We start from the raw sequence: 27,955 nt of genomic DNA on the forward strand, positions 1-27,955 counted from the left end.
AGCACTAGGTGTTATGCACAAACAATGAATCATGGAACACTACATCAAAAACTAATGATGTAATGTATGGTGATTAACATACATAATAATAAAAAAATTATATTGTATATATAGTGACTTGAAAGATAATCAAAATCTATTGTTACTTTTTAAAAATATGTATAGCACTTTTTTTATTTTAAAAAAGATACCCTATTTTATGAGCTTTAAAATGATCTGGAAGGGAATACAGTAAAATTTTGGCATTGCTAATTCAGAAATATGGTCCAAGAAGAGACAAGGTATTAGAAGAAACCAGAGTGTATGCTCTTTTTACTTTATCTGTTGTTTGACTTATGGTAAGCACATACTGCTTCATAAAAAAAGAGAGAAAATACAGAGCTTAACTTCAGTCTTTAAAATAACTAGTAATAGAGTATGTTTGCAGCTTTTTATAATTGTGTTCTCTTTAATACATGATTATTGTAAAACTATCTACTCATACTAATGCGTTTTATTTCACTTTAGCAATGTCTGACCGTCAAGAGAGTGCTCTTATAGAGCTAATGGTTTGTACAATTCGTCAAGCTGCTGAGGCACATCCTCCAGTGGGAAGGGGTACTGGCAAGAGAGTAAGTCATATTAGTGAGAAATCTACAGAAAGACTTTTAATGTGTTTAAGTGTCTTAAATACTTGAAAATTTTAGTGGTATATTTATCCCACTAAAAACATGGTATTTTTGTAAATGATATATGCTGTGGTACTTTGTCTTTATATCCTATCTACTAATTACACTTAGGTTTCAAAAATAGATTCTTCCATGTTCCCAAAGCACCTGTACCTGCTTCTGGTTCTAGTACTTTAATCATTTTCACATTCATATCTGTTAAAAATGCAGAAAGGTCTGAAAGCAAATGCCTATTTTTACTCCATTTAGCAACTGTTTAATCTTTGGATAGTTGATTGTTTTCTTTGTGTGTTAATTCCCTTATTTGTAATATGGGGCTAATACAGGTTTTAGTGGTATTAAAGATGAATTGAGATAATCATTGATAGACCAGCTCTGGTGGTATGCAGAGGTAGGTAATTCTTCTCTACACCGAAAAAAAAAAAGAAAAGAAAAAGTATAAAACTGCAGAATTTGTCCAAAAACCTTATCAAAGGGTTCTGGGAATTCACCAAAGATAAAAGACAAATTGAGAAGCATTTATTTTTGAAAAACCACCAAAGCTTCAGGTAAAAGCAACAGGAGTCTGCTGCCTTTTTGCCTGGCATTATAATTTACACATATCCACCCACAAACTTGATGTAGTTTTACCAGAGTGGTACGTCTGTAAAAACCAGCAGCTTTGCTCTCAGAGGGGCAGACTCATGGTACAAATGCCAAAAGTCCAGAGCTTTGTGAGCCAGAAATGGCAAACATGGTAGAAACAAACAAGGAAAAACCCACAGCTGTGATATTCAGAGGTTGTGGTCCCAGATGGGAAGAACAGTTGACTGACCAAGAATCTAACTAAAAAATCCTGGAAATGAGAAAGCCATAAAAAGGATTAGATGAGCTCTCCTTACATCACTGGCTGACTGAGAAACCTGAGATAACCCAATGGAAAATAAAAGTCAAAAAGCAAACTTACTGGACTTTGTTTTTTCTTTTTCTTTTTTATGTTTCTATTTTTTATTTTAATTCTAGTATAGTTAACATACAGTGTTATATTAGTTTCATATGTACAGTATAGTGATTCAACAGTTCTGTACATTACTCAGTGCTCATCATGATAAGTGTACTCTTAGTCCCTTTACCTACTTTATCCATCCCCCACCCACCTCCCCTCTGGTAACCGTCAGTTTGTTCTCTGTAGTTAAGAGTCTGTTTCTTGGTTTGTGTGTGTGTGTCTCTTTTTTCTTTCCCTTTACCTGTCTGTTTCTTAAATTCCACATATGATTAAGATCATATGCTATTTGTTTTTCTCTTGACTTACTTCACTTAGCATTATACTCTTTAGCTCCATCCACATCATTACAAATGGCAAGATTCATTCCTTTCTATATATATATATCACATCTTCCTTATCCATTCATCTATTGATAGGACACTGGGCTGCTTCCATAATTTGACTATTTTAATAATGCTGCAATAAGCATAGAGGTGCATGTATCCCTTTGAATTAGTGTTTTTGTATTTTTTTGTATTTTACCCAGTAGTATAATTACTGGATTGTAGTATAGTTCTATTTTTAACTTTTTGAGGAAACATTGCCCTGTTTTCCACAGTGGCTCCACCAGGTTGCATTCCCACCAACATATGAGGGTTCCTTTTTCTTCACATCCTCACCAACACTTCTTGTTTCTTGAAGAAGTGGCTGAACTTTGAATATGCTTTCTAACCCAGGTCTCAGAGGGGCGAACCCTTATAGATTTGAAGTTTAAGTTAAAGATTACTTTTTTAAATATAAAAATTAGAAAAATAAGTTAAAAATCCATAATTACTGTGTTACCTAAAAATGTTGACTCTTCTAGAAAAATTACAGTCAAGCCAAGAAACAATAAAACATGAGCATACTTGGGGGGAAGCAGACAATAGAAATGGCTTCTCAGTAGGCCTAATTGTTGGATTTAGCAAATAACTTCAGAGCCCTTTTTATAAATATGTTGAAAGAATCAAAGGAAAATATGTTCAAAGAATTACAGGACAATATAATAACAGAAATAAGGGAAAAAATGGAGATTCTAGAGTTGAAAAGTAGCAAATTTGAGATGACAAGAAAGAAACATTGAACTTCATGAAGGTAGATTAATAAAAATTATTTATTCTGAAGAACAGAGAGGAAAGAAGATTGAAGAAAAATGAACAGAGCCCAAGAAATGTGTGAAACAACATTAAATGCATCAAATTTTTATAATGAGAGTTCCAGAAAGAAAGGAGTAAGAGAAAGAGACAGGAAAGAAAAACATTCGAAGAAATACTTGCCAAAAACTTGCCAAATTTGATGAAAAACCTTAATCCAAAGAATAAGCTTAACAAAACTCAAGTAGTATAAACGTAAAAGATTTATCTCCAGATAACGACAGTCACTGTCCAAAGCCAAAAACAAAAAATCTTGAAAGCAACAAGAGAAAAACAAGTCATACAGAGGGCAATTATAATAAGATTAGCCGTCAATTTTTTATTAGAGACAGTGGAGGCCAGAAGACTGACAGAGTGACATATATGCTGAAAGAAAACAAAGTTGCCAACCAAGAATTCTAAATCCAGTAAAACTATCTTTCAAATATGAAGGTACATTAAAAACATTCCCAGAAAAACAAAAATTGACAGGCATGTTGCTGGAAGACCTTAGAAGAACTACTAAAAGAAGTTCTTCGAGCTGTAAAGAATAATACCAAATGGTAATTCTAATCCATAGAAAGGAATGAATAGTATCAGAAATGGTAAATATGTGGGTGGATATAAAAGGCCATGTATATTATATATATTTTTTTCTTTTAATTTCTTTCAAGGGACATGAGATTATTTAAAGCAGTAATTATAGCGCTAAAGTACTAAGATTATAAGATACATAGATGTATATGACAGCAATAACAAAGAAGGGTAAAGGAAACGGAATTACATTGGAGCAAAATTGCTGTATTTTGCTGTAATTAAATATCAGCCTAAAATTGATTATTATAAATTAAAGAGTTTATTAGAATCCCCAAAGAAGGTAGTAAAGAAGGAACAAAGAAACAAAAAGACATGAGATTCATAGATCGCAGAATGGCTGACATAAATTCAGTCATATCAGAACTTAATATGAATATACAGAGGGGTGCCTGGATGGCTCAAGTCAGTTAAGCGTCCAGCTCTTGATTTTGGCTCAGGTCATGATATCAGGATCCTGGTATCAAGCTTCATGCTCAGCAGGGAATCTGCTTCAGGATTCTCTCTCCCCCTCTCCTTCTGCCCCTCTTCCCACTTGTGCGCTCCCTTTCTTTCTCTCTAAAATACGTATTTGTATATATACAGAAATCCAAAACATAGAAATTGGGAAAACTATGGACTGGGTATGAAAAGATACTAAGAAGTTATTGTTTCATTTTGTTGGAGATGCCAAGTTTTATTGTTTTTTAAGTCTTCACTGTTAAAAATACACACTTAAATATTTATGGGTGAAGTAAAATGATATACCAAGAATTTACCTTAAAATGTTACAGGAAAAAAAAACTAGGAATTAATGAAGCAGTAATGACAAATGAATAATTTTTAGATTTTCCAAAATAAAAGTTATAAAAATATGTGTTGTCCGAACTTTGAGATGAGAGCCTATTCAGACTAAGCATTTCTTATCCTTTTGACATATCTCAGTCATTTTTTGTGCACTTTCTTGCTTTCTCATCAAGTTCACTTTCTACCTTTACTGTTTATATTAACTATTGCTATGTAAAAAATTACTTTAAAACTTAGAAGCTTAATACAGTAAGCGTTCATTATCTCACAGTTTTTGTGGGTCAGAAACTTGGGAGTGTATTAGCTGGCTTTTTTTGGCTTAAGGTTCTCATAGGGTTGCATTTAAGATGTTAACCAGGGCTTTAGCCTCTGAAGGTTTGGTTGTTAATTTACTACTTCCTAATGGCTTACTTACATGACTGGTAAGTTAGTGTTGATTATTAGGGGAGGCTTTCGATCCTCACCTTATGGACCTCTCAGTAGGACTGTTTGAATGTTTTCATGACATGGTTGCTGCCCCTTCCTCCCCACCCCCAGAGTGAAGTATCCAAGAGAGAATAAAGCAGAATGAATGATCCAAAGGAGAGTAAGGTGGACTTCTGTGTCTTTCATGAGCTAGTTCTAAAAAGTCACATAACATCATTTCCACAGTCTCCTATTGGTTAACACATGTCAACCTTAGTCATTGTGGGAAGAGACTATAAGAGCATGATACCAAGAGGCAGAGGTTACTGGAAGGCACTTTGAAGGCTGATTCTTACATTACTCTAGCACAGGAATCTCTAACAAGCCATGGTGCCTTTTAATAGAGTAGTATTTAAAGTTAAAATCTTGTCACGAAGAGTATTGTCATTTGGTATTTTTTCTGATAGACACTTTGAGTATACAGAGCTAAGAAATACATGTATATATTTCTCTGTATATATCCATATATATTTATTTACATATTCATATTGATATTGATGACTTAAATTTAGCATAACAAGGTTTTTGCCTCTTTGGTTTTGTATTTTTTTCCTTTTTTTTTTTTTCTTTAGATTTTATTTATTTGTCAGAGAGCAAGAGAGCACAAGCAGGGGGAGTGGCAGGCAGAGGGAGATGCAGGCTCCCCACTGAGCAAGGAGCCTGATGTGGGACTTGATGCTAGGACCCTGGGATCATGACCTGAACGGAAGGCAGCCGCTTAACCAACTGAGCCTCCCAGGCGTCCCTTTTTTTCTCATTTTTATTTTTTGGAAATAGATAAAACATTTACATAGTTAAAAGGTCAAAACCATGTAAAAATATACATTCAGAAAAGTCTTTCATATATTTATATCTCCTTTTACACCCCGTTCCTACTATATAGTCAGAATATCCTTCCAGTGTTTCATTTTACAAATATAGATAAATGCATGCACTCCATCCTCCCTCTCCCTCAAAAGATAGCATATTTTGTAGTGTTCTGTACCTTACATTTTTATTTAACAGTGTATCCTAGATATCACTCTACCTTTATTTGAAGATCTTCATTTTCTTATGGCTACATAGTATCCATTATCTGGATACACGATTGAGGGTCTTTTGGGTTGTTGCCAGTCTTTTACTATTAGAAATAATGTACTATTAGAAATAATTCACTACGCAGTGAATAATTTTGTATCATTTCATACTTGTACCACATGTATTAGTGGGGTAGATTGCTTAAAAGTAGGATTATTATGTCAGAAGGAAAATGTGTATACAATTTTGTTAGATACTGGCAAATTCCTCCTTCATAGGTAGTATGCCATTTTTGCCATCCCATCAGAGGTTTTGGGGATTGAGTCCATGCATATAGACTGCCTAACATAATGATCACTTAATCAAAGACAGCTATTTATCTAAAATCAGTATCTTTAGACCTCTCATACATTGCCAAATGAATTTCAAGACTTCTCAATACCCTGAATACATTCCTGGACTTACATTCCACATAATATGTGGTCCCTTATATTACTTTGTGAAGAACTAAACACAATACAGTAAATCATTCCATATGATTATTTTGTATTTTAAGAAGTTGAAAAGTTCTGGAAGAGGAATTAGATGGGAGACCTTACTACTTCTTTCACATACTCTCAAACATCTGTGAGAATGAAGACCATTCTCAGCACTCAGACTATTGACATTCCAGAAAATGTCGACATCACTCTGAAAGGATGCACTGTTACTGTGAAGGGCCCCAGAGGAACCCTGGGAAGAGACTTCAGTTACAGCAGTGTAGAACTCAGTCTCCTGGGGCTCCTGGGTGGCTCAGTCGTTAATCGTCTGCCTTCGGTTCAGGTCATGATCCCAGGGTCCTGGGATCGAGCCCTGCATCGGGCTCCCTGCTCCGCAGGAAGCCTGTTTCTGCCTCTCCCTCTCCCCCTGCTTGTGATCCTGCTCTCACTGTGTCTCTCTCTGTCAAATAAATAAATAAAATCTTAAAAACAAAACAAAAAGACCTCAGTCTCCTTGAAAAGAAAAAGAAGAGGCGCCAACTTGAGAGAAATAGGAAAGAAATGACTATTGTTTGCACTGTCTGTAGTCACATACAGAACATGATCAAGGGCATTAGACTGGGCTTCCGTTACAAGATGAGGTCTGTGTATGCTCCCTTCCTCATCAGCGTTGTTATTCAGGACAGTGGTTCTCTTATTGAAATCCAAGATTTCTTAGGTGAAAAATACATCCACGGGGATCGGGTGAGGCCAGGTGTTGCGTGTTCAGTATCTCAAGCCCAGAAAGATGAGCTAATTCTTGAAGGAAATGACAATGAACTTGTATTGAATTCAGCTACTTTTTGATTCAGCAAACCACGACAGTTAAAAACGACTATCAGAAGATTTGGGGTGGTGTGTTTCTGAAAAAGAAACAGTTCAACGAGCTGATGAATAAGATCTACGTTGTCCAGCTACAGAAACAGCAAGATGCCAGACGATTTTTTAGAGTTATTTGTGATATTTTAAAGATGCAATAAAAGCTGTATTGATTTAAAAAAAAAGGGTTGACATTTATAAAGTGGTAATTTATATTGGAATGAAACAGTCAACCATTCAACATTATGGTGCTAAATTCCTTCAAGATAATAACAAAATACAAAATACCTTGGGGAAATGATTATCTTAACTTGCATTTTAATGTTTTATTTTTGGAACCACTTATGGTTTAACTAGTTGAATGCGGGACAAGGTGATGGGCATTATCAGCTTCAATTGGTTCAGTGATGACAGGCTACACCTCTATGTCTGGATTATTGCCTAACAGACTTATGAACTTAGAAGGACAACTAAATATAAATGAGTCCAGAGACATTGTTAGTATATGCTTTAAAAAATAAATGAAAATTTGGGGTGCCTGAGTGGCTCAGATAGTTAAACGTCTGCCTCTGGCTCAGGTCGTGATCCCAGGGTCCTGGGATCAAGCCCCACGTTGGGCTCCCTGCTCATCGGGGAGCCTGCTTCTCCCTCTCCCTCTACTGCTCCCCCTTCTTGTGTGCTTTCTCTCTCTCTCTCAAATAAATAAATAAAATCTTTTTAAAAAATCAGTGAAAATTTATTTAACTGCCGACAGTAAAAAAAAATTACTTTCTGAAGTATTTTTAGAAAAGTGTGTTTAACATAGGGGAGATTACTGTTAACATATTGAGGTTAAAACTGGAAAAATTATTTCACTTGCAATATTTTTATATTCATAACTGGTTTTATAGAAATGTTTTTGTTTACTAAACAAGTAGTAATTTATCTAAACTTTAGTGATTCGTAAGTAGCTATTTAATAAAGTAATATTGCATGTTAACTAGAAATAAGCATAAAACTAGAGATATTTGTTTTAGTAATTAGTTTGTTAACCTCCTCTGAAAATTCTCGAGTACATTATCTCCAATACTTCATCATTCTGTGTAACATTCTAGATTTATAAATTGTGACATTATATTATTTGCCCATTTCAACTTATTTCTAGGTGCTAACTGCCAAAGAAAGAAAAACTCAAATTGATGATAGAAACAAATTGACTGAGCATTTTATTATCACACTTCCTATGTTGCTATCAAAGGTATAATTTCATTTACATTTCTGTGATAATATGCCACTGAGTTTGCTTATAACATTGAATTATTAAAGTAGTTACTTCTTTTTTCTTTGCTTCTCCTTCTTCTAGTATTCTGCAGATGCAGAGAAGGTAGCAAACTTGCTACAAATCCCACAGTATTTTGATCTAGAAATTTATAGCACAGGTAGAATGGAAAAGGTAAGACACTATGAAATCAAAATTCTGTTGTAGTCTGTTTAAATAACTGGATTATTTCATTTTCATGTAATCTGTAGGCTTACTATTTGACAGATGCTTATTTTTATTAATCTAATAGTTTTTCTTTTTTTCCTCCTCAGCATCTGGATGCTTTGTTAAAACAGATTAAGTTTGTTGTGGAGAAACATGTAGAATCAGATGTTCTAGAAGCCTGCAGTAAAACCTATAGCATCTTATGCAGTGAAGAGTATACCATCCAAAACAGAGTTGACATAGCTCGAAGTCAGCTGATTGATGAGTTTGTAGATCGATTCAATCATTCTGTGGAAGATCTACTGCAAGAGGTCTGTTTTAAAGTAAACACTTGTATGTGATAATTTTGGCTAATATTCAAAGTTGAATGTACAAATCATTTCCATTTTAAAATAAAATCTAGTGGAATTCTCTTTTTCAGATCTTAGCAGCATTATTACAAGTGTTCATCCTGTAATTAACTTTGGTTATACTTTATTTTAAAAACCTATTTTGGAGTGCCTGGGTGACTCAGTTAAGCATCTGAATCTTGATTTCAGCTGAGGTCATGATCTCAGAATTGTGAGATCCAGCCCCACATCTGGCTCCACACTGGGCATGGAGCCTGCTTAAGATTCTCTTCCTCACTCTTCCCCATCCCCCACCTAAAAAAAAAACAAAACAACTTCTTTCACAAAAGCTAATATTTTTTTTGTTTAAGAAAAATCTTTTAAGGGGCGCCTGGGTGGCTCAGTTGGTTAAGCGACTGCCTTCGGCTCAGGTCATGATCCTGGAGTCCCGGGATCGAGTCCCGCTCGGGCTCCCTGCTTGGCAGGGAGTCTGCTTCTCTCTCTGACCCTCCTCCCTCTCATGCTCTCTGTCTCTCATTCTCTCTCTCTCAAATAAATAAATAAAATCTTTAAAAAAAAAAAAAAGAAAAACCTTTTAAGGTCTGGCTTTTCTTAATTCATTTTTTCGCTTTCTTTTCCTGGGGCCTAATTTACAAAATATTTTAATATTACTGAACTATTTATGATGTGCTAATGAATAGAACATAAAAATTAAGTGTGCTTGTAAGGGACAGCCACTTGCCAGTGGTATGCCCAGGATAACAGCAAACATCTCCATCTGGTTATTTTTATAGTTATTTTTATGATTCCCGCCTCTTGCCTTCTCCCTCCAATCAGTGTTACCAATTTGGAACCCCCACGGTTTTCTGTGCTCTGATGGCCAGGCTGATAGGATTTTCTTTTTAGTCCATGTAACCAATTTTTTCCTACTTCTAACTTTTAGTTTTAACTTTTAATTTTTTTCAACCATTTTTGATTTTTCATTGTGATTTTGAGCTACAAAAGTAACAATAAAATCTTTGAAATAACCATTAAAATCTTTAAAGTACATACCTTTTCACTCAGTTTCAGTGAACTTATCCTAAAGTATTAATCAGAAAAGTATACGATGTTAATGTTTACAACATTGTTTAAAATGCAAAAATGGTTCTCTCAGTGTAACAGTTATGGGTGTTTTTTATTTTTTGGTTTTTTGCTTATTTGTACTTTCTTATTTACCAGCAGTGAATATGTACTCTTTATATAATAAAAATGAATGCTTTTAGGCAGTAAGTATTAATAGACTTTCGTGTGAATATCAGGATAAGTAAAGTTATGGTAATGAAATAATGTCTTTTATTTATAGGGAGAAGAAGCTGATGATGATGATATTTACAATGTTCTTTCCACATTAAAGCGGTTAACCTCTTTTCATAAGTATGTCATTTTATTTAGATTTGGTTAATAACATTATATTAGCCAACATAAAATAGGCTGTTTTTGTAATATTTAACATCCTTGTAACAATGGGAAATTTTAAACAAATATCAAGATGTGATTTTTTTCTTTATTAATCAGATTTTCTTCAAATAAATTACGGTTTTTTATTATCATCTGATTTCTTAAGGAGTTAGATTTATCATTCAGTGTAACAAATATACTGTACACCGTACAAGTTTGTTAATCAGTATCATTGCTGGGCTTACTCTGTAAGCTGGAGTTTAGGGGTATAATTTTTATTTGACAGTTTTTAGAAATCTTAACTAAATAAAAAAGATTTTGGGGGATGCCATGAAAGTTATTTCTATGAGCTTTTTTTCCTGAATTGTTCTTGTTTGTCTATTTATTATTGTGCTCTTACTGTGTAGACAAAATAGCTGGACTTGAATAAGGAAAAAAGGCTCAGATTAATGAAATAAGTGTTACTTTTAAATTGTAATTTATATGTCCCTTGTTAATGGGTATGTTTATCTTCTCCATAAAGAAAGGAAAATAGAGATCTTTGTTGTTAAAAGAATGTTTAAGTGTAGCCCTTACATTAATGAATACTTCAGAATTCAAAAACTGTCTAAAATCGAAGACATTTCTTTATACACAAGGACACTGTTTGGAATTCTGTGGAGAAATAAACTCTTAGTTTTGAAAATATTTTGACATTTGGAAATAAAAGTTGACAGCTAGTGTCAAAACTCCTTATTTTAAAAAATATTTTGATGTTTCAAAATCAAAGTTAATGGGCATTGATCTACTATTTTAGTAGTAGAATTCATGAGAAAATAAAATGTCTGCCTATTGCAATTAAGAAGCCTGTAGCTACACTAAAGTTTTTGAGCTTTGACATATTTCTTTTCCCCTGGTTTTGTCTTTCTTGTGAATGCAGATCTCTTTCAAAAATACACATGTATTTATATTTTGAAATTGTGAATGGATTTTTTTTAATGTATTTTAAAAATACTAGGAAGAATGAAATGGAATACAGGCTTAGGTTGACTGTGTAGTAGTAATCTTCATTTAAAGGGATGAATTTTTATTGTTAATTGGTTTCTTTTAATTAATTTCTAATATCAGCTTATGTATTCTCTGTCTCCGCGCCCCGTCTCACTTTCCCGTTCTCTTTCCCTTTTCCCCTTTTTCTTTCTTACTTTTTATTTCCCTCCTTCCTTCCTTCCTTCCTTCCATCCTCTCTCCTTGTTTTTCTTTCTTTCTAAGTTTGAGTACTTGAACATTTACCAATCTTTTTCGATTCTGCAAGAAATTGAAGTTATTTTATACTTCTACCCACTGAAACTGAGCTCAAATTTAAATTTTCTTCTACTCTAGAATAAAGTTAATGCATTTTTGTTTATTTTAGTGCTCATGATCTCACAAAATGGGATCTATTTGGTAATTGCTACAGATTATTGAAGACTGGAATTGAACATGGAGCAATGCCAGAACAGGTAGGAGTTTATTGATATTCCTTCTTTGTCATTTTAGAAAGCTAAGCTTCTCGGAAATCACACAGGATTATCAAAAACCTTACATAGAAAGTAGTTGATAATTCTTAAATGCAGCTGCTTCCTTTGATAATTATTGCCATAGTGATTAAATATTATTAATAGATGTTAGTGATTGAATGTTACCAATAGGTGTATAATATCTTCAGGTTTGAGCCGGAAAAAAGTAGAGAATCTTTGCTATATTGTATTTCAAACATTTAATACTAAAGTAAACATTATTACTCTTTTAGGAAAAATACCATTAATTACTATAGTAGCAGTTTCAGAACTTGATTAATTCGGTTTGATGTAAATTCCTAATTATGGCTGTATTCCAGGCACTGTTCTAGATATTGATAATAGTAAGCCTTAGGTATGGCTTACTTTCTGTAGTGGAACCATAATTAAATAAGCTTGAGACCTTTAGCAGATTTTAGACCTTTTTGCATTCATGTATAAGTTGGAATGGAAAGAGCAGGATTTCACCAAATTTCTCTAGTCTGGAAGAGATTTAAAATAGTTGATTTAATTCTATGTAAGAATTAAGTTGTTAATTAATTGTTACTTAACAATTATAATTATTACAGTTATTAATGGTTACATTTATTAGTTAATTTTAATTGACACATACAATTATGCTACTTAGCAGTAACAATCTTTTGTAAGAATTAAAGTTATTTTGTATACTCCATATACTCATTCATTAGACCAAGATACCAACCCATAGTTAGGTATAGGTGGTGTTTAGAGGTGGTCTCATCTAATCCCATTTGGTAATATGGACACTTCATTATACTAAATGACACTTTATTATACTAAAGCAGTAAGAATTTCAACAGATATAACAATTGTGATATATTAAAAGTTAATCACAGAAGCAGTGCTTTATCATTGCTATTATTCTTTTAAGTTGTTTTAATTCATGGTTTTGATCCCTACTAAATGTAACAGCCACTCTTAAGAACAAATGTCCTTGATTATAAGTGTTTATTATAGTTTGTGGAAAGAAGCTAAATATTTAACTTTGTTGTTTTACTTCATTTTTTGCTGACTCTTCAACTTCCATCCTCTGTTCATCTCAAACTTTTCAGTAGCCTAAACACTATTCACTAATAGTCCCAAGCTGTTCTTCAAAGTTTAAAGGGAATGATAAAGATATTTCTTGTTTTGGTTTCCTCATTTTCCTCAAGAAAATAATGAGGATTGCACATCTCTGTTTCATCTGGGGATTATAACTATGTCAAAATTTCATTTTTAATTCACTACACCATCATTTATTGTCATAGAACTTGTGACTTTGGTTATCTTGGTTTTCTGTTACTTATTTTCACTGCATATGTATTATTTCCCCCGTTTTATTTTAGTTTCTTAGAGTAAGAGAACAGATAATGTGACATTTGCTTGAACTTTGTTAATCTTAGACACATACTCTTTTTTTTTTTTTTTTTTAACACTACTATAGCTAACATACAGTGTTAGTTTCAGGTTTACAATATAGTGATTCAACAGTTCTATACATCACTCAGTGCTCATCATGATAAGTATACTCTTAATCTCCTTCACCTCTTTCACCTATCTCCGCACTCACCATCAGTTTGTTCTCTATAGTTAAGAGTCTGTGTTTTGGTTTGTCTCTTTTTTTCTTTGTTCATTTGTTTTGTTTCTTAAATTCCACATCATACGGTATTTGTCTTTTTCTGACTTATTTTTCTTAGCATTCTATTCTGTAGTTCCATCCATGTTGTTGCAGATAGCAAGATTTCATTCTTCTTTATGGTGAAGTAATATTTCATTGTGTATATATACATACATATATATCACCTCTTCTTTATCCATTCATCTTATCAATGGACACAGGCTGCTTCCATAATTCGGCCATTGTAAATAATGCTGCATTAAACATAGGGGTGTAGGGGCGCCTGGGTGGCTCAGTTGGTTAAGCGACTGCCTTCAGCTCAGGTCATGATCCTGGAGTCCCTGGATCGAGTCCCGCATTGGGCTCCCTGCTCGGCAGGGAGTCTGCTTCTCCCTCTGACCCTCCTCCCTCTCATGCTCTCTGTCTCTCATTCTCTCTCTCTCAAATAAATAAATAAAATCTTTAAAAAAATAAATAAATAAAATAAAATAAACATAGGGGTGTAAATATCCTTTTGAATTAGTATTTTTTTATTCTTTGGGTGAATACCCAGTAGGAGAATTACTGGATCATGGATCATTTGTAATTTTTTGAGGAACCTCCAAAATGTCTTCTACAGTGTCTACACGTTTGTATTCCCACCAACAGTATACAAGGGGTTCTTTTTTCTCCACATCCTTACCAGTGCTTGTTGTTTCTTGTGTTTTTGGATGGATTTAGCTAATCTGACAAGTGTGAGGTGGTATCTTAATGTAGTATTGATTTGCGTTTCCCTGATAATAAGTAATAATGAGCATCTTTTCATGTGTCTTTTTGACCATCTATGTTTTCTTTGGAGAAATATCTGTTCCTATCTTCTGCCCAGTTTTTAATTATATTATTTGTTTTTTAGGTGTTGAGTTGTATCAGTTCTTCATATACTTTGGATACTAACCTTTATCAGATAAGTCATTTGCAAATATGTTCTCCCATTCAGTGGGTTGCCTTTTAGTTTCATTGATTGTTTCCTTCACTGTGCAGAAGGTTTTTATTTTGGTGTAGTCCCCATTGTTAATTTTTGCTTTTGTTTCCCTTGCCTCAGGAGACCTATCTAGAAAAATGTTGCTATGGCTGGTGTCGGAGAAATTATTGCCTGTGCTCTTTTCTACAAATTTTATGGTTTCCAGTCTCACATTTAGGTCTTTAATCCATTTGAGTTTATTTTTGTGTGTGGTGTAAGAAAGTGGTCCAGTTTCATTCTTTTGCATGTTGCTGTCCTGTTTTCCCAACACCATTAGTTGAAGAGACTTGTCTTTTTCCCATTGTTTATTCTTTGCCTCTTTATTGAAGATTAATTGACCATACAATTTTGGCTTTATTTTTGGGCTTTCAGTTCTGTTCCATTGATCTACATATGTTTTTGTGCCAGTACCATACTGTTTTGATTACTGCAGCTTTGTAGTATATCTTGAAATCTGGGATTGTGACACCTTTAGTTTTGTTCTTTTTTTTCAAGACTGCTTTGGCTTTTCGAGGTCTTTTGTGGTTTCACACAGATTTTAGGATTGTTTGTTCCAGTTCTGTGAAAAATGCTCTTGGTATTTTGATAGGGATTGCATTAATTCTGTACCTTGCTTTGGGTAGTATGGACATTTTAACAATATTTGTTCTTCTAATCCATGATCATAGAATATCTTACTATTTGTGTCATTAGACACATTCTTAAAACTGTAATCATGTGTATGAAGTTTTTGTGCATCACTACTAGATTATGCTCTTGTTTGTTTTAGCAGTTAGAAACTATTTTGCATTAAGCAGCTCCTAGAAACATGTCTTTAGATACCCATATTAAAAATCCAAAAAGTATACAGGACTTGACCAATTCTTCATAGGACCATGCAAGCTCGCCTTTTGGATTGCCATTCTATACTTTAAATTAGAATTCAAAGAAAATACCATTTTAGAGTAGGTATATTAAAATTTATTGTCTAGCTGTCTAATTTTATTGTCCATATGCTTGACTCTTTGTTTTCCATGGTAACCATTAACTAGAAGTTTCTTTGTCCCACCCTTCTGAGTTAACTGACTTCTTTTTTTTCTTTCCTCTTCCACTGATCTATCTTTTCTCATGCCAGTACTGTTTTAACTATTATAGCTTTAGAATATGACTGAAGTTTATAAAATTTATCTGTTTTTATAATAATTTTTTGAAGTCATATTATAGAAAAGTTATAGTAGAAAAAATAACTCTTACCCCTTCACCTGATTCACCTACTGTCACAGTAATTTTCCACAGCTGCATACTTGTATGTTTTCTCTATATAGATGTTTTTATTTTTATATAAATATGCATATATAAAACATATTAATAATATTCTTTATAGCAGGTTTTTCCCAGCCCAGGAGTCAAGGAATAATACATTGCATTTAGTTGTTATGTCTTTTTTTTTGGTCTCTTTTAATCTGGAATTCTTTCTTGTCCTTTTCTTTGATGACGTTGACATTTTGAAGAGTACAGGCCAGTTATTTTATAGAATGTACTCAACTTAGTTTTGTCTAATCTACATGTTTAGATTCATCCATATAATGAATTCTTGGTAGGAATGCTACAATAAATGACATTTGTCTTCAGTGCATCACATCAGGAGGCACATGATATCAGTTTTTTGCTGTTGGTGATACTAACTTTGATCACTTTAGGAAGGTGGAGTCTGCCAAGTCTGTCCTGTGTAGTTTCCATTTTCATTTTTAATGTGGAAAGATTCCTTAAGACTGTAAATATTCCTGTTTCTTATCAAACTTTGATATAATGTTAGCATCTATTTGATTCTTGCCTGAGTAATTTTTTTCTGTCATGGTCACAAAATGGTAAATTAAATGATGATTTTTTAACTGTCATTTATTTATGTCATTTATTTGTTGGCCCTCTGCTATATAATGCCCATCTCCATTCATTCATTCATTTTTTAAGATTCATATGAACTCACGGATTGCTACTTTATTCCTATTCTGTCCAGCTGGTTAAAATTTAGTCCTTTTGTTATTTATTTTGGTGCTCAAATTGTTGCAGAATTAGCCAGAAGGAAATTCTTTCATACCTCCTCCTGTGTGCTTTTTGATATTTTTTTGAGCATTTCCATTCTTTCTGGAATAAGAATATGGCATCTGGTGTCTGTTTGTGCCCTCCCATATGCTAATGAATTTTTAACCTTATAAGTATTAAAAGTTACTACAGTTCCATAACACAGTGATTATTAGCTGGTAAACAACCCACATTTCAGAATTTATTAATAGTATTTCTTCATACAATTTTCTGTAAAATAAAGACAACAAATATTTAAATTCTCCTTTTTTTGTTTTGTGATTTTGTGCCTATTTCCTGTTGGTATATTTGTAAGTTTTATACCTTGGTTTTAGCTAACATCTAAGAAAAATGAATATTAAACTTCTGCTTTAATATATAGTTTCCAGAATTGTCTGAATTGATTCTAAAAATTGAATATCAATAAAGAACATTTGTAAATTGTTTTGGTTAAATTTGCTATATAACAAAACAGTCTGAGTAAACCCATAAGGAGGGAATTGTAATCATATGTCACTAACTTTGGGCCTCTCGAGGCATCAGTAATAAAAAACTTTTGTGGGGCGCCTGGGTGGCTCAGTTGGTTAAGCGACTGCCTTCGGCTCAGGTCATGATCCTGGAGTCCCGGGATCGAGTCCCGCATCGGGCTCCCTGCTCGGCAGGGAGTCTGCTTCTCCCTCTGACCCTCCACCCTCTCATGCTCTCTCTCTATCATTCTCTCTCTCTCAATAAATAGATAAAAATCTTGAAAAAAAAAAGAAAATAAATAAAAATAAATAAAAAACTTTTGTTTTGCACTTAACTATGTTCCAGGTAATATTTTAATTCAATTCTTTATGTGTATTTATTTGTTTAAGCCTTAGGACAACCCTATGAAACACATATATCATTATTCTTTTTTTATTGGTGATGAAACTGAAACATAGAGATATTAAATAACTTGCCTAATGTCACGTAGCTATTGCATACCCACTCAAACCAAGCTTTTAAATTTTGTTCAATGTCTCTTCACATTTTTTGTACTAATTTGCTACTGCTCTTTATGATATCCCACCCCTTCTGATGTTTGCCCCGTGTCAGACTCTTTTTTTGTATTATTTTTCCTAAATATCTTTTGAATTTTTTCAGTGACAATTGTGGGGAGAGATTAAATACTGGTACTTAATCTGTCATCATTAACTGGAAATCAACACATTTCTTTAAACTGAACATAATACAGGAGTTGAGTTTAACTTCAGTCGCATTATTGCTCTTGGGTAGATTATGACTTCTTGTGTAAATAATGCAGTCACACTTTCTTTAGAAGCATTTTGATGCTTTCCTTAGAAGACTACATACTTATTTCCTTGACTGAGCTTAGAAATTATTTCAGTTACCCACTTCTGACTCTTCTTGGGCATGCCATATCAAAATTTTGCCACCATTCACACACACATCCAGACAACCACCTACATATTCATTATTGACCAAAATGTGTCTGAGTGTCAGATCCTCAGGACATAAGGGTATATTAGAAGCAGTACTTAATCTCAAGAGATTTTTATCTTTTTTTTTAATTCTACCTCCTCAGTGTCTCTTTTGCCATCATTCTTTTTAGCCCTACTATCACTACCTTAGTTTAATCTTAATCATTTCCTTAGTTTAATCTTCATATTTTTCTTGTGAATCACAGTAGTATTTACCTCTTGTCTTAGTAACCTTAGTTTCAGCCTCTTTCCAATCTAGGTTCTGTTCCAGTAATTTTCAACTGTATGTATGTATCTGAAAATCTTATGGAGCTGTTGGTTTTTTGTTTTTAAATACTGACATACTCTCAGATACCATTGTAAGAATAAATTGGTGTAATCACTTTAGAAGTTTGTCAATCTGTCAAAATTAAAAGTAGACATATCCTTTTTTTTTTTTAAAGATTTTTATTTATTTATTTGAGAGAGAGAGTGAGAGAGAGAAAGAGCACAAGAGGGGGGAGCGGGAGAGGGAGAAGCAGGCTTCCCGCTGAGCAGGGAGCCCGATGCGGGACTCGATCCCGGGACTCCAGGATCACGACCTGAGCCGAAGGCAGTCGCTTAACCAACTGAGCCACCCAGGCGCCCCAAAAGTAGACATATCCTTAACTGACATTTATAATTTAGGAATTTAGAATACAGATACATACTTGGACATGTGTAAAAAGATGTAGGTACAAAGATGTTCAGTGTAGCACTATTTATAAAAACTTAAAACTAAAAGTAATCTAAGTGTCAATCAATAGAGGACCGTTAACTTTGGTAGGATAGTTTTGATTCTATGCAATGCTATGTAACTATAAAATTAAAAATGAGGTTAATATTATTGATGTTAAATATTCTGTGTGAGAAGAAATTTAATGAAAAAGGCAAGGAGCAGAATGGTATATAAATTTAAAGGGATGATAAAATCTCCATATATGGACATCTATTAGTTGACAGATTATTTCTGGAATGATACATGAGGAGCTGTTTGACAATAACTTTTCTCAGTGGAAAATGAGATCTATAGTGGTCACGAAGCTTAGTTTGAATAGAACACCATTATGCCGTTGGCTATTTTACTATGTACATCTCTTGCTTTTTAAATTTAAAAATCACTTGCTTAGTAACTGAAAATTGAGATTTTAAGAACATGTGCCATTTACAGTAGCACCGAAAAATATTAAATACTTAAGGTAAATCTTAACAAAATATGTGCAAGATCTGTATGCCAAAAACTACCAAACACTAATGAAAGAAATTGAAGATCTTAATAAATGAGGATATATCATGTTCATGAATTAGAAGACTTAATACTGTTAAGATACCAGTTTTCCCCAAACTGATCTTAGATTAACACAGTTCCATTTAAAATCTCTGCAGGGTTTTTTGTAGAAACTGACAGCTTGATTCATAAAAATTATACGGAAGGCCAAAAGAAATAAAATAACCAAAAGAATTTTGAAAAAGAACAACAAAGTTAGAATGTTTACACTACCTCATTTCAGGACTAAACAGTAACTTTGATAGTGTGGTACTGAAGAAAGGATAGACATAAAGGTCAAAGGAGCAGTATAGAGAATCCAGAAAGAAATACACTCACATATATGTGGTCAGTTGATTTTTGACAAAGGTGCTAGGGCAGTTCTTTGGGAAAAGATGATCTTTTTAACAAATGGTGCTGAAATAGTTGAATATATATATGAAAAAAAATCTCAACACTTCACACCATATACAAAATTAACTCAAAGTAGGCCATTTAGACTATAAACCTAAGTGCAAAACCTGCGAGTATAAAACATTTAAAAAAGAACACGGGAGTTAAAATCTTTGTGACCTTTAAGTTAGTCGAAGATTCCTTAAATACATCGGAAGCATGATCCATAATTGAAAATTTTCAAAAATACACATTCAGCAAAATTAAACACTTCTCTCGAAAGACGGTATTAAGAGAATCGAAAAGACAAATATAAGACTAGGAAATAATTATAAATCACATATCTGATAACAGACTTGTATTCAAAAAGATGAAGATCTTTCAAAATTCAGTACTAGGAAAAGCAACTGATACTTCACCAAAGAAGATAGATGACAAACACATGAAAAGCAACTTATTACTAGTCATTAGAGAAATGCATATTAAAAGCACAATGAGCTAATACTACCAATCATTTCAAGAGCAGTGGAACTCATACGTTGCTGGTGGGAATGCAAAATGGCACATTCACTTCAGAAAGCAGTTTGGCAGTTTCTTAAAAAGTTACATAGATACTTCTCTGACCCAGCAGTCCCTCTCCTGAGTAATATCCAGGAGAAATGAAAATTCTGGTTCACGTAAAAACCTATACTAGAGTGGTGTCTAGGTGGCTCGGTCGGTTAAGCTTCCAACTCTTGATCAAGTCGGGTCATGATCTCCAGATCTTGAGATCAAGCCCTGCTCTTAGCTTCATGCTCAGTGGGGAGCCTGCTTAAGATTCTGTCTACCTTTTCCTCTGCCCCTCACCCTGTTCATGCTCTATGTCTCTCTAAAATAAATAAAATTAAAAAAAAAAAAACCCTCTACCAGAACGTGTATAGCAGGTGTATTCAAAATTGCCCCAAACTGCGAACAACTCAAATGTTCAACTGATAAAGGTATAAAAACAAATTGTATTGTCATCCATACAGTAGAATAATTCTTAGCAATTAAATGGAAGGTGCTACTGCTACATGCAACAACGTGGATGTTTCTCAGTAACATTATACAGAGTAGCAGAAATCAGATACACAAAACTACATGCTGTACAATTTTATTATATATTCTGGAAAACACAAAACTATAGGGTCAGAAAACATACCCAGAATGGGGCAAGAGACTTACTACAGAAGGGCATGAGGGTATTTGAGGGTTGGTGGAACTCTTCTATTTCTTGATTGTTTTGTTGGTTACCTGGCTATACATTTGTCAAAATTGCAGAACCTGTATATTGAAAATAGTAGATTTTTCTTTATATATAAATTATACCTTAATTTTATCCAAATGCAAAAGGGTAAATATAAGAGTAATTATTTCTCATACTTATAAGGCTGTTTCAAAGCCTGACCAATATATATTTTGAGGTTTAGAAAGCCCCAGACCAAAACACAAGAACAAAAGAAAACATTTATCACATGGTGGAAATTTCAGAACTAAGAGCCATAGATTGATATAATCTTTATTCTTGTTTTTCAGCTCTCTAGCAAAGGTACATAGAATGATTGTAAATATTATTTAAATTAATTGTTTAAAAAGGTTGTTGAATTGTTTCTGTTGATTCTAAATTTTAAGGGGTGGAGCATGAAAATTTGCATTTTTTTTTTAATCTTTATAGATCCTTCAGAGGCAAGGCTCAGATGTACATCTGTTCCCTCAAAAGACAACATACAGTGTTACACCATTTTTGAAAAGCTCAAAAACTAGAAAAATTAAAGTGTATTTGTCCAATGATATGTATATGTGATAAAACTGTATTTTTCCAAGAGCCAGGACATAATATACATGAAATTTAGTAGAATAGTTTATCAGCCCTAAGGAATGGGGAAGAGATCATACATAGGTGGATACAGTGTTATTGGTATCATACTAGTTCTTAAATTTGGTTGTCTGTTCATAGGTTAATCTTATTATTACGCTTTATACATCTATTTTGAAGCATCAAATATTACTTTAATAAATCTTAAACAGAAGCACTTCTCTTTGCTTTTGTGAATGGGATATTTTTGAAACACCTGATCATGTTACTCTTCTCTTCAAATATGAACATGTTACTATCTGTGCATTACCTAGTATTCTTAGGATAACATCCAGATTTTTTTTGTCATAGTGAGTTGACCTTGTTATTGTCCAAACAAGTGTTCTTCTGAAAGTGAAAGCGGGAGGTGGGAGGGGGTAGGTTACTCTTAATTATTCCAAGACATAAGCATAAAGCAGGATGTATAGTCACCCTCCTATAAGGTCCTCTGTGATTTGGTTTCTGCTGATCTAGCTTCAGTATATGCTTACACTTATCCTGTACCAGCCTTTTGAGTTATTGGTGAAGCTTTTTTTTGAAATTTCTATTCCTTCAACCTCCACTTTCCCTTTGTTGCCAGATTAAATCTTACATCTTTCTTTAAAGATTTAGTATACACTTTTGCTTCTCTAGAAAGTTTTTCCTAACCATTATCACTCTTCCTAGCTAAGACAGAGTCCTTCTTGCCCCTCAGCATCTGACCCTGTGTGTGTATTCTTAGTCAAACCAATTACTAAATTGTTACAGTTGATACTTATTTATGTTCCCATTAGATTCTTCTCTGAGATTCAGGGAATATATTTGTTTTAAGCTCTTACTCTAGCAGAAGACTTGGATACTGAGTAAACGTCTGTTTGAAAAACGGAGTTCATATAGTGAACATTTGGTAACTGTTATTTTTTCAGATTACTATTTTAAATTGTCATACAGTTATATCTCTAGTTATTATTTATATACCTCTGTAAAATTACCTTTCTTTATGTTTCCCTATCTTTTTGTTGTATTATATATTTTGTTGTAGTAAAAAACACAATGTAAGATTTACTCTCTTAACAAATTTTTCAGTGTACAATACAGTATTGTTAGCTATAAGCATGATGTTATACAGCAGATCTCTAGTTCATTTTAATTTATAAGCTCTTTTCTATGTTAATGTTCTTAGCCTTATGTCATTTGTTGCAATAATTTATCAGTGGGAATCTTTTTAATTTTATATATCTTGATGCCTGGATTATAAATGTTCTTTATATAATCAGGATTATTAGTCATTTTCTGTTGTTTTCTCTCTTTGATGTGTTACGTGGAAAGCCTTTCCCCACATTTTCAAGTCATTTAAATATTTCTTTTTTCTTGTATTTTAATAGTCTTTTTTTATATTTAAATGTTTGGAATCTATTTGCATAAACCATTTATTTCACTTTGAATATGTCTTTAAGTGACTGTTCTTCTTTTGGAATTATGGATGTTCCCTACTTTCACCCTTTCATAAGGACCATAATTCTATCTCCACTAAGAATTATGTTACAGTTTCTTAATGATTTCTGAATGGTTGTGATGCTGTATATGTTGTTTGGACAACTGTTTGCCTGTATTACTATACCATTTCAAGGTCATCAGCAGAAATTGTTGAGTCTTTTAAGCAGATCACTGAGATGGAAAGTGGCAAGATCTTTTTGATGTTAAAGCCTACATTATTTGAGGAGAAAAGGCTAGTACACATTGTTAAAGAGTAGGCCTAAGATGGTATGTTGTGAATGCGTAGTCCAATGTGCTTTCCACTATATACAAAACCCCCTTTTGGAGATTAGTATGAAGAGATATCACTAAAAAAGACTATAATATTTCACACTGGACTTACTGTTGACATACTGCATTTTTCTTTACACTCTTCCTTGTTTTAAATACTGCTTGGAATTTATAAGAAAGCTTAACAGCAAAATTCCAGGGTCCAAAACTGCCGAGGATTAATGTGCATTAGCCGGCTATGCAGTCCATTCCTTGGGAAGTTTTAATTTTTTAGTTACAGAAGTTAACTTTTAACTATTTGAATTTTTTACCTCCGTTTTTTACCCTTCTAGTGATTTTTTTTTTTTTTTATAGTGTACTATGCCCACTGGTAATACAACACATTGGATGATCCTTCATTACCAAAGCACATGTAGAATTTAGGAATATTTCCTCTTTGTTAAAGAATTGTTACTTCTTTATCACTATGATTTGTCTTAATGTTTGTGCTTTTCTTAGCATTTGCTTAAGAAAAATACTACCGCAAACTCTGCTCTTTGCCATATTATTATTTTTTAATTATCCAGTAAAATTGACTTATTTTCCTTTTATGTAAAATTATGAATTTTAACATGTGTCTAGATTTATGTAGTCACCGCCACAATCAAGATACAGAACAGTTTTCATCATCCCTTTTTAAAAATACCCCTTTCATCATCCCACTTTAAAATATCCCCTATAAAAAAAGAAAACCTTTTTCTTCATGTTGTCCCTTTATAGTTAGATGCTTGCCCTACCTACATCTCCTGGAAACTACTGCTCTGTTTTCCATCACTGTGGTTTTCTCTTTTTGAGATTTCCAAATAAATGGAATCATAAAGTATGTAACTCTTTAGAGCATAAAGTCTTTGGTAAGCATAATGTCTTCACTGACCATAATGCCTTTGAAATTAATCCAAGTTGTTTGAATCAATAGTTGGTGCATTTTTTAAATTAATCAGTTCTCCTCCATTGTGTGGATATACCAGTTTGTTTTATCCATTCACCTATTGACAGGCATTTGGGTTGTTTCCATATTTTGGCTCTCACAACTAAAGCTGCTGTGAAAATATGTGTAGAGCTTTTTGTTTGAACATAAGTTTTCATTTTGCTAAAGTAAATGCCCAGGAGTGCAGTTGCAGGTATTAGGGTATAAGTGTGTGTTTAACTTTATTAGAAATTGCCAAACCATTTTCCAGAGTGTCTATATCATTCTGCATTCCTGCCAGTAGTGTGCGACTCCCAGTTCCACATTCTCATCAACACTTGATACTGTTTTTACTTTAGCAAACTTAGTAGGTACGCAGTTGTATCTATTTCATTGTGCTTTTAATGTACGTTTCCTTAATGCTAATGATGTTGAACATCTTTTCTTATGTTTATTTGTCAGCCTTACATTCTTGGTAAGCCATGCTGATTATTAATTTGCATCTAAAGGCTTTTTTTTAAAAGGGGATATTAATTGTCACTCATACTAACCTACTCTAAATATGATAGGCCAGTATTGGATATGAGAAGCAGACTAGTTTAGTTTAGTTCACTCTTTTGTCATGTACTTATCCACTAAAAAATTTGATCCTCGGGGCACCTGGGTGGCTCAGTCGTTAAGCATCTGCCTTCGGCTCAGGTCATGATCTCAGGGTCCTGGGATCGAGCCCCGCATCGGGCTCCCTGCTCCAAGGGAAGCCTGCTTCTCCCTCTCCCACTCTCCCTGCTTATGTTCCTCTCTCGCTGTGTCTCTCTCTGTCAAGTAAATAAATAAAATCTTAAAAAAAAAAAAATTTGATCCTCCATTCCCTTAAAGTCTCTTGCAAACAGAAAAGTGAAAGAGCCCTATCAATATATCCCACAGCTATTATGTAGATTCTCAGTATTTTATTTTATTTTTTTTAAATATTTTATTTATTTATTTGATGGGGGGAGGGAGGGAGCACACAAGCAGGGGGTGTGGCAGGCAGAGGAAGAAGCAGACACCCTGCAAAGCAGGGAGCCCGATGTGGGGCTCGATCCCAGGACCCTGAGATCATGACCTGAGCTGAAGGCAGACGCTTAACCAACTGAGCCACCCAGACGCCCTGATTTCAGTATTTTAAACATAGCCTATATATGTAGATGATATGTATCTACACATGTATATATTACATATGCATAATCATTTTTTCCTTATTATATAGTCTTATTTTCCATAAAAATTCGGTTTTTCTTTTTTTTTAAGATTTTTATTTTGTTTTTTTAATATTTTATTTATTTGTTCATGAGAGACAGAGAGAGAGAGAGAGGCAGAGGGAGAAGCAGGCTCCCTACTGAGCAGGGAGCCCGATGTGGGATTCGATCCCAGGACCCTTGGATCATGACCTGAGCCGAAGGCAGATGCTTAACCATCTGAGCCACCCAGGTGCCCTTTTTTTTTTTTTTTAAGATTTTTATTTATTTATTTGACAGAGAGAGAGAGACAGTGAGAGAGGGAACACAAGCAGCGGGGAGTAGGAGGAGGAGAAGCAGGCTTCCCGCAGAGCAGGGAGCCCTATATGGGGCTCGATCCCAGGACCCTGGGATCATGACCTGAGCCGAAGGCAGACGCTTAACAACTGAGCAACCCAGGTGCCCCCAAAATTCAGTTTTTCTAAACATAAACATTCTAGGAGCTTATCGTTTGGACTTTATTTACATGGAAAGTAATCTTCAGTTAATCTTCAAGATGTGTGATACCATTAGCCAGAGGTTGAATGATACTCATTAATTCAATCTGTTAATCAAAGATGAGAGCTATGGTTCCTTTAAATAGGTAAAAGTAATTATTAAGGGAAAGGACTAAGCATTTTTATGTTGATTAAGGTAATGCTAACTGCTATAATAGATTAATCTCAATATCTTAGTGGCTTAACACAATAGAAATTTATTTCTCACGCCCATACCTATAAAGTGCAATTAAGGGAAGTGGGATGTCACTGCACCACCCATTTACTCAAGGACCGAGGTTCTCCTGGTCATTGATATCCTGCAGGTAGGTAGGAGAGTAAAAGATGGAAAAGGCACTCCTGCTTCTTAACTACTTTTGCCCAGAAATGTGCAGTACACATTATCATGTCCTCCCAGGAACAATGTTAGCTAATGGAAACAAGAGGACAGAGGGGTAGGGTCAAAAGAAATTCTTTGTCATCAGCCCAGTATTTGCTATAATTATCAAAGATCCTCTCTAGGGTCAGAGTATTAATCAAGGAAAGGCAGAAGGACTTTGGTCCTCATTGGTTAAAACAATCTCTTTTGGCTTTTTCAGTTTGTCCTTGTTTCATCTGTCTATACTACAGAAAGATGAAGTTGCTGAATAAATGACTTCTGGACAAGTTGGGATAACATCACTTAGTATGGAGGATATACAATATCAGTATGACTGATGTGTAAAGCCCAGAAGGAAGTGTTCTAAATTTTCTTTTCAAATGTGATCAGCTGTATTATATAATTATACCTGTGAGAAGGCAAAATGCTTCCTAGTCAATGAAAGTGAGCTTTTTATTTTAAAATAATGCAGTGGATCCCTTAAAGTAAATGCATGATGAACGCCAATATATGAAACAGATGAAAATGGGGATGCTCTGTTTGAAATAAGTATTGGAGTGATCAAGTGTCTCCTTCCCTCATAATCACCTCCAAGAAACTTCTGCAAAACTTTGGGACAGTTTGAATAAGTTCCTAGTATATAGATCAGTAGAAATGTATAAGGAAAGGAAATTATATTGGTGATGATTAGGAGAAATGGTAACTAAAATTAAGCAATTCTTCAATATTACTTTTTTCTATATCTTAATTTCCCATTGATAATGTTAATTTGTATATTACTTTTCTAGTAATTTAACAATTCGGTTGTTTCAAACTGAAGATAATTTTTTTTTTAATATTCTCTTTTCCTTCCACACAAATCACTTTATCAGTGTACCTTATATTCTAAATTAGAGGTTATCAAAATTTGTCTCAGTACTAATACGTGTACTGTACTGAGCATCTTCTATATAGTAAGGTGATTTCTTTAGCATTAAAGTTCTTAACTTGACAGTGTTTCAGTAGTCTTGTTTCTGGCATCCTGACATGAGTCAATCATTTATTATTATGTTTGATAAAACCCTGACATCATCTCACTGGTGTTGCATCAAAAGTAGCACTACTCATTCCTCTAACTCTGATTATTTATTTTTAGTGCTGAATAGGGACATTGGAGATATCTTTTGCTTATGTGATTTGAAACCTAAAACTTTTGAAGTAAAATCAGCTAAAATTCTAACCACTTCCTTCAGCATTCTATTTACTGATTTCTTTTGATTTATTATCTACATATATTTATTCTTACAGTTTTTAGTTTATCAAGTGGGGAAGATAATAGAGATATTATAATAATGGAATATACTATTAGTTATGCTTTATTGCAGTAAAGACATGTATTCAAACAAAAATGTAGTAAAAGCCCTATCCACAATGAAATTCTCCTGTAGTTATAATTCTTAATCAGTTTTATTTTCCTGAATTCTGTTATTTGTCTCTGAAAAACAGAGACAAGTTTTCACAAAACAAGAATTCAGTGCCAGTAAAAAAATGAAAACCTGCCCATCTCCATTAGTGAGAGAGAGATATAAGTTAATGTAAGTTAATACTACATTAAAATAGTGCTCTTGGGGGCGCCTGGGCGGCTCAGATGGTTAAGTGTCTGCCTTCGGCTCAGGTTGTGATGTCT

At 33.7% G+C, this 27,955-nt stretch overlaps 1 protein-coding gene and 1 pseudogene across 8 annotated transcripts in view; both read left to right on the forward strand.

Annotated features, from left to right (window-relative positions):
* The window catches only part of STAG1 (STAG1 cohesin complex component), a 415,977-nt gene that overhangs the window by 328,025 nt on the left and 59,997 nt on the right, over positions 1 to 27,955 (forward strand). For 6 of the 7 annotated variants that reach the window (XM_064587431.1, XM_045903718.3, XM_064587432.1 and 3 more), the window contains 6 exons: positions 508 to 611; positions 8,148 to 8,240; positions 8,346 to 8,435; positions 8,576 to 8,779; positions 10,143 to 10,213; positions 11,628 to 11,715. In XM_064587431.1, coding sequence (XP_064443501.1) covers positions 508 to 611; positions 8,148 to 8,240; positions 8,346 to 8,435; positions 8,576 to 8,779; positions 10,143 to 10,213; positions 11,628 to 11,715 — 650 coding nt within the window. The remainder of the gene's footprint in view (positions 1 to 507; positions 612 to 8,147; positions 8,241 to 8,345; positions 8,436 to 8,575; positions 8,780 to 10,142; positions 10,214 to 11,627; positions 11,716 to 27,955) is intronic. The other variant, XM_064587433.1, reaches the window with a different exon arrangement.
* On the forward strand, positions 627 to 8,139 carry LOC135363950 (large ribosomal subunit protein uL6-like; annotated as a pseudogene). Its single transcript, XR_010410387.1, has 2 exons — positions 627 to 6,453; positions 6,648 to 8,139. The product of XR_010410387.1 is annotated as a large ribosomal subunit protein uL6-like (transcript).

This window comes from Mirounga angustirostris, unplaced genomic scaffold (assembly GCF_029215605.1).
Source record: "Mirounga angustirostris isolate CCGP_5_RB_7025 unplaced genomic scaffold, mMirAng1.0.hap1 SCAF_1, whole genome shotgun sequence".
Classification (NCBI taxonomy): domain Eukaryota; kingdom Metazoa; phylum Chordata; class Mammalia; order Carnivora; family Phocidae; genus Mirounga; species Mirounga angustirostris.